At 52.6% G+C, this 7,714-nt stretch overlaps 1 protein-coding gene across 1 annotated transcript in view; it reads right to left on the reverse strand.

The window, feature by feature from the left end:
• Positions 1-609: 609 nt before the first annotated feature.
• The window catches only part of FAM20A (family with sequence similarity 20, member A), a gene marked incomplete at its 5' end in the record, with an annotated part of 7,992 nt that continues 887 nt past the window's right edge, over positions 610-7,714 (reverse strand). The window contains 7 exons of the mRNA XM_010283010.1: positions 610-874; positions 3,927-3,986; positions 4,074-4,155; positions 4,522-4,631; positions 4,963-5,143; positions 5,569-5,704; positions 7,246-7,321. Coding sequence (XP_010281312.1) covers positions 610-874; positions 3,927-3,986; positions 4,074-4,155; positions 4,522-4,631; positions 4,963-5,143; positions 5,569-5,704; positions 7,246-7,321 — 910 coding nt within the window. The remainder of the gene's footprint in view (positions 875-3,926; positions 3,987-4,073; positions 4,156-4,521; positions 4,632-4,962; positions 5,144-5,568; positions 5,705-7,245; positions 7,322-7,714) is intronic.

The raw sequence follows: 7,714 nt of genomic DNA on the forward strand, positions 1-7,714 counted from the left end.
TACAGAACAGAGACTTAATATGAGGAAAATGCTCTTGGCATCTCTTTATTCAAGCCTCATCCTTGGATCTAGTTGGTGTCCTTCATCAGCATGACTGAGAATCCCATGCAGGTTGAGCAAACTGATGGCCATGTGTTTCCCCTGCCCTCCCCAGGGCATGCCCAGCTGCAGAACAGGAGATCACTGCTTATTCCACCAGAGAGCTGGTGTTCGGGCTGTAAAGGCACGCTGCAGTCAGGCCACAGCTTACCAACACAATGGCTGAGCACAGCAGCTTTGGTTGAGTACCCAGCACAGAAGCTCAGTGTGATTCTTGAAGATCACAGAATCATAGAACAATTTGGGTTGGAAGGGACCTTTTGAGGTCATCTAGTCCAAACCCCCTGCAGTGAGCAGGGACATCTTCAACTAGATCAGGTTGCTCAGAGCCCCGTCCAACCTGACCGGGGATGTTTCCAGGGATGGGGCATCTACCACCTCTCTGGGCAAGATCTTCTGCAGAGTTTCCCCTCTCAGTCTCCACAAGTGTTTGTAGATGGAGATTACCAGCTATTAAAACACTTGCCTTGCAGGGGTTTTCCCCCACCTCTGAGCACGAGTTAGGACTGTTTAAGTGGTCAGCTTCACTCTGTCAGATGCAGGAGCCTCAGGCTGTGCGGTGTCATTGGCCACCACCTTGGCTTCTCCATACGTGTCTATGCATTTCCTCACAGCTTTCAGGATAAGCTGTAACCGTCTGTCTAAAGCCAAGAGATGGGGTTCGGTGAGGACAGGTGCCAGGCGGTCCTGCAGGAGCGATTCCCTCATCACGTCGCTGAGCCGATACTCGGGCTCAGCCAAGAGCTGGAGTCGTAATAATGTCGTCTTCTTTATTCTGGAAAAAAAAAGAAATCGGACATCTTAATGCAAACTTCGTGCAGCACCCCAGCAGGAACCAGCTATCCGAGCCCCTTGGTAGCAGGGGAGGGAGGGAGGGCAGAGACAGGTGAAGCTACTTGACAAAGAACATGGGAACAAAATCTTTCCCTTTCTGAAGGAAATGAATATTTTTGCAGAAACCTCTGCTTCTTCCTTTGTTTTTCCAGACTGCAGAGTGTTTGTGCTGTGGATATCTGTCATCAGAGAGAAAAACATGATAGAAGTTCTCAGTAATGAGTGTTTTTCCTCTGAGTCGGAGATGACCCGGTTCCCCAGATTGCTGCAGGGTGCTGCCATGTTCCCAAGGATGACATTGATGGGGTGGGGGCAGAGGAGGGGGTATAATGAGGTGGCATGATGGGGAGGGAGGGGGAATATTCTGTCAAACCCCTGAGCAAAAAGAGGGAGTATTTCCTGAAACTGATTTATTGTGACTTTTTACCTTAGGAGGTACTGAGATTTAAATATTATTTCCCTTTGACAGAAAATGGGATGAAAAGCTATAATCTTGGAATGCTTCTGGGAACTAAATCAGTATTCTGAAATCATTGTTTAATCCTCAGCAAAAGTGTTTTGACTTCAGCATCTCTAATACAGAAATTAATCAGTGGTTTTAATTATTGCCCTTTAAATTTTGGAAGTGAAGTAGTTTGTGTTCGTGGAGCCATTCCTATTTAGCTGAGCCAGAATTTTCAGATGGGAAAAAGGTGTAGTGAGAAACATTTTAACCAGCTCCAGAATTTGCCTTTGGATGCCTGTTATTTACCCGGGGCATTGACTGGGATTGCGTTGCACAAGGGAGGGAGAAAAGCGCTGCGACCGCTGCCTCCTGCGCCGTGCTGGCACGGGGGGCAGGCGACCTAAACGGTGGCTGTTGTCCTGGCTGCCCGGCTTGCGTTAATATTCCTACCAAAAAAGAAACAGCAGTTGATCAAGTGCTAAGGCTGGCAACGAGGCTTTCAATCGCTGCCGGAGCAGGGCTGTGAGGTCCTGCCGCCGCCGCAGAACCGCAGCGGGCGAGCGGGCGCTCCCCTGCTCGGCAAGGGGTGACCCAGGAGCTGCAGCGGGTAAACACCAGCCGTGTTTGCTCTGGTCTGAACGGCGATGGGGCTTGGAGGTGGAGAACGGGATAGTCTGACCCCGTGGGGAACGGCTTGTTCAATGCTGTAACAGTTACATAAAAAACAGGCAGAACATGGAAATCCTGCGTGAGATGGAAATCCTGCCACCGGCCCCGCTCCTCTCCCCAGTAGCCCTGCTCTCGTACTGAATTGTTGAAGATTTGACCCAGAGCCTTCTAGGGACTTCATCAGCCAAGAAGATACACGTGCCAGGTTAACGGGGGGCTGTTTTCAGGCCTCTCTGTGCCTCGTTGAGGGTTTTGACCCTTTTGGGGAAGGGACTATCTCATACCGCGTGGCTGTATTTGTGCCGTTTGCTGTACTTGGAGCAACGCTGGGAGAGGAGAGCAGCAGACTTCAACACGTGGGACAAGGACTGGTGTGGGAGCTGTGAAAGGTAGCTAAAAATACCAGACTTAAATCTGCTGCAAGCCAAACTTGGAGAAGAACTCAGCTGGGAACGAGAGGAACGTGTTTAGCAGGGAAGCGAGCAGCCTGTTGTCCAGACCCCCGTGGCTCGAGTGGTCCCTCTTGTCTGGAGCGGCTGCAGGACCTTGTTCCTGCCTGGCTGCGCACAGCTCGACTTCATGGAGGAACAAGGAGGTGACTCGGTGGGCTGAGTCCACCTTGTCGGTCAGGGCAGATTGAAATCTGTGGCCTCTGTGCCAAATAAACCTTTTTATTTCCTTTCCAAGCGTTTTTGGATGTTCCCCCACTCCAAATGGACTGGCTGTTGTGGGAAATGAGGTTTTGTGTGTCTCCCTCGGGCACCACGAGTTGCTTTTACACTGTTCTTATACCTAGTTGGCTTATTACAAGGTGCAACTTGCAGGTCATCTTACCACTGCCTCTTACAAGGAGGACTAAACTAAGAAGAGCTTCTGGGAGGTGGATCTGGAAGAATAGGAAAGGATCTGACCTGTGGTTATTACTGATACAGGTCAAATTAAGAGGCAGAGTTAATTTAAACTGTAAAAAATGGGAGCTCAGAGAAGGATTTACTGTGAGCCTGCAGTTATAAATGAAAAGACTCACTGGGTGCAAATAGCAGTTCTTAAAATTAGATATGGTAATACAAGTGTATCGGGAGAGAGTGCAATTAACACCCCGAGGGTGAGATGCAACAGGTACAGGGAGGAAGTAGGTTAGGCATCTCCTAAAGAGAAACCAGAGGGAAGAGCAGCTTTTTCTGTCTCTCAAATTTAACTTTCAGCTGATGACTTCTGTGAATTAATAAAGGGGGAAGACAGGATTCAAATAGTAAAATTTATGAGTTTCTTCTTAGTGCCATGGGAAGAAGAAACCTGGTTAACTACCGAAGTTCCACCAGGCTTTTGGATGGAGATTGCTGAGCTTCATGTCAGATGAACAGGGCTGATAGCACCTCGTGTCGATGGGCTGGGAAATGCTAGCAGACCCTTCTGGAAGGGTTTGGTCTAACAGACAGCATCTCCTGGTCTGTCAGTGAAAGCTTCTACACTTGCAAGACCTTTTAGCTTCAACGGGAAAGTATCCAGGAAGGATAGTTGTATGACACTGTAGCAGGCTGCAGCACAAGAGAGCTTAATACTCTTAAAAAATAAATAAATGTGTAGACGTGGCACTTCAGGATATGGTTTAGTGGGCATGGTGGTGTTGGGTTGATGGTTGGACTTTTGATGGTCTTAAAGGTCTTTTCCAACCTTAATGATTGTGTGTGAACGGACAGAAAAGCTTAATCCCTGTTTCAGGGCCAACTTGTGGTTCCCATGCTGCGGCGTCCGGCCTGCCCCCTCGGCTGCGATGAGCAGGGGCTCTTCCCTGTGCCGCCGGATGGAGCCAGGCCTGGCTGTCCGCTGTGGTGGGAACACCAACGTGCCTGGGAAGGAAGACGAAGCTGGCACTTACATGCAACACTGGGAGAGCGGGGCCAGGATGGAGGTTTCGTCGTGGGAATGCCGCCCGAACCTGGGGGGGTAAGCAGAGAGGGTAAGCCGAGCCTTAGTGCCTGCCCACCACCTTGCCCCGCTCCCCGATGTCCTCCCGCAGCCTCACCCTCTGGCGTTGTCCAGATGTAAGAGGAAGCCGTCGTCCCCAAACTTGGTGAACATCTCATAGTGGTGACGGTCCATGTTCCCTGGTAAAGGGCAGACAGAGGAACAGAGTTTCCCTCGCCTGTGGCTGAGTAATCTCCTGAACTACCCTGTGTTTTCTTTCAGATCTGCATGAAATACTTGTTGCCTTGCTGGAAGGCTCCAAGATGCTCAGAGCTGCTGTTTTCATCCTGCTGGACCCCCCGGGGAGTGGACTGGGGTGGGCCCGGGGGCTCCCCCTCACCTGCAGATCAGGAGGGGCTGTGCTGGCTGGCTGTGGGGAGACAGCAGTCTCCCAAAACTGGAGCAGAAGGGATGGCTTTGAGAAACACCGTGGTACGGGAGGGCAGACAGACTGATGTTGAAGGCCCAGACGGAAGGAAGGAATGTTATTTCCCTCTTCATCATACCTATTAGGAAGTCAAATATGGCCATGTCAATGATGTTAAGCAGCCGGTTGCCGTTGCTGTAGGGGTAGATCTCCCTCACTGTGTTGCAGTAGAGCGGATTCACTTCCCACCTGCGGGAGTCGGAAGAGAAGGGGGAGACACACTCAGTGGTTGCTGCTGCTGTGTCCCAACAGCACCCCAACGCCGGTCTCCTGTGCAGAGATGGAGAGGAGGACTTAAATCTCCCTCCTTGTGCATGCAGGAGACTGGAAGTCAAACCCAGTCAATGCCCTGGCGTTAAGAGTTATTAGACTAATTATGGGCAATTGCTGAACCTTGGCCTTCCTCTGCCTGGACGTACAAATTCTGTACGTATGTCTGCGTGTCTGTACCCTGCTCGTTCTCCTTCCCGCATGGCCCCCGCAATGCGGACATGGGAAGCAGCATCGTTGACCCACTTACTCCTCTTTCCCATCAAATGAGTAGGACCGGATCCATGGGTTTGGGATGGAGAGTCGTGGCGCCAGGTTGAGGGATGGCAGGAAGGCGGAGAGGGACCCTTCCAGGAGGTGGGGGTTCCCACACACTGCGTACTCGGTCTTGCACATGTATGGGCACTTGGCAAAGAAGCACACGTTGCTGGCTGGGAGAAGAGAGAGGAGAACGGGGAAAGGAGCTACGATTGATCTGCAGGAGGCTGCAAGGCAGCCTGGACTGATCTCTTCCCCGTCGCGTGACGGTGATTGCATATATTGTAGCACATCACGGATGTGAACCTGCCCGATCGTGGACAATACCTGGATTTTGGTCGATGGGCAGACCTGGTCCTATGCTAAGGGAAAGGTTAGGAAAAGAGGGCAGGCAAACAGATCTGGCAGATGATTCCAGCTGGATGCTCCGAGAGGGACACCCTGCTCTAACCATGGCTTTGTGCATCTGGTTCACCTAGGAATTTCATTTCTGCACAACAGCACACGTCCTGCCGGCCCCTTTTGCCTGCAGACCCTTCCACCCACCGTGGACCAACACTGTCTAATTCCAGCCTGCGGCAGCCAAGCACTCGCCTACCTGGAGAGACGAAGAAGACGCTCTGCAGGATCTCATTCTTGGTGACCTCCAGGATCTCCTTGGTGATGTTGATCAACCTCCCAACCGTGGGCGGCACCCTCCGGAAATCCAGGATCCTGCACAGAGGGGACAGCGGCTCAGAGCCTGCGGTGCAGAGGGACGTTACTGCCCAGGATGGCAGCGTGGGACGGCGGATGCTACCCTTGCCCCTTCTGTTGAATGACTTTTGATGACTGCACCCACATAGTTTTTTTGTTGGTGGCTTTTTTTTTTTTCCCCCTCTCCTCCCAGCTTCTTTCTAGCCAATAGCCAGGAGCATTTTGCCCTCTGGACCAAAATGCGGCTGAGTTCACATTTTGGTATTTTAATAGCTGCTGTCTGAAACAATCTGGATGTTCTCCAGAATTCATGTCTCTTCCCTAACTGGTTTCTCCCATCCCCTCGCATGCAAGCGGGGTCCTTGGGGAGACAGAACAGCCCTTCAGGCCCTTCCACGACGTCGGGCTTGACACTGAGCAAAGATGCGTTGAACCTGGTACACCGCGGCCGAGGCAGCGGGAGGCGAGAAGGGATCACCCCCGCTTGGAGGCACTCATGCCCAGCTGACTCATCTCAAATATTCTTTAAAAAATCAGGGCCTGGGGCACAAAGGCATTCATGTCAGTGAATGGAAAGCCGCTGTGGATTGCTGAGTCAGTAACGTGGGGTGAACCAGCTAATGCTGCGCTTTGCTCCTTGGGTAATGCCGTCTGCTTCTGAGAATTGGGCACAAAACAGGATTTAGCCTGTTACTTATTGAGTAATGTTTAAAGAAAAAAAATCATTTGCTTTCATCTAGCACCTCTCAGCTCTAAAAACCACAGAGCACTTCAGAAAAGCAGTCCAGCTTCATTTTTTGGTGGTAAAGCTGGGATGCAGAGAGGCAAGCTGATGGTAGGTGAGTCAAGCAGAGTCACTGTGGTGATGTAGGGGCAGAGCTGGAAAGGGAGTTCAGCTCTTTTTGCTCCCTTGCTCTGAGTTTGAGCTACAGGACTTATAGTCCTGTTTATCGTGGAAGTTGGGCTTGGGAACTGAAGACCTCTATCATCATCAGGAATCACTCTCCCTTGATCTTCAACACTCATCCCATCGAGGGGAAGAAGGCTGCTGCCCTCCTCTTCTAATAAGGCTATTTTTGATTTTATTAAATACAAAAGCTTGCTGGGAAGAGGTGCCAGGTTAATTGCTCGTTAGCTGAGAGCCTGAAGCCGCATCACTGCCATTTATCTCAATCTAAAACACGCCTTGATTGCTGATGGAGCGTGTGACTCCCTGCCAGGGAGGGGATCCAGGCTGTGCCCGGAGCTCATCTTTGCGCTTCGATGCATGGGAGCGACCACGTGCGTGTGGCCGCATGACGGCCGGGCAAATACCCGACCCGTTCGCGACCTGGGCCCCCTCTGCCAGCCTGTTCTCATGCAGCGGCCAAGGCAAAGCTGACTCCTGGGCTGCAGCCGGGAGCCAGAGCCACCCCGTCCCCAAATAACGCAGCGGCTCCCAAAAGGGTGCTGCAACGCAAGCGCTTCTCTGAGGCTGAGCAGCGCTGCAGGGCTCAGCACGGCTTTTCCCGTGCCAAAGCTCTCCATGGGCAGAAGACCGGGCGCCGGCGGCTGGAGGAGGCAGGCGCCGTGGCAGGACGGCGATCTCCGCGTTGTGCCGCTGGAAGTCAACGAAGTAGAAAAAGTCCTCGGGAGTTTCTTCCTCGCGTTTCTGCCTGGGAGAGAGCAAGGGGGTTACCCCAACCCAGAACAGCACTGCAGGCGGGCACCGGTGCGGGCAGCTGGCAGGCAGCCTGGACACAAAGTGGTGGCACAAGGACAATGCACCCAGGGACAGCCGGTGTGCTCGGGAACAGCCGTCATGTGGCCACGGTGGTGCCAGGGCCACCGGGCAGAGCTGGTGCCCAGACCAGGACCCAAAGCGCCCGGTGCCGAGCCGGAGCCATCGCCCGCGGTGCCAGGTGGGTGAGGGAGGCAGAAGGGCTGACTGTGGGCTTTAAAACCATTCGTGCCAGAGTTCAGACCCACTTAGGACAGCGTTTCGGGTGGGTACAACATTGGGGGATGCCAGAGGCCATGCCGCACTTCTCCTGTGGCAGGCAGGGGAA

Source organism: Phaethon lepturus, unplaced genomic scaffold, assembly GCF_000687285.1.
Source record: "Phaethon lepturus isolate BGI_N335 unplaced genomic scaffold, ASM68728v1 scaffold41222, whole genome shotgun sequence".
Classification (NCBI taxonomy): Eukaryota; Metazoa; Chordata; class Aves; order Phaethontiformes; family Phaethontidae; genus Phaethon; species Phaethon lepturus.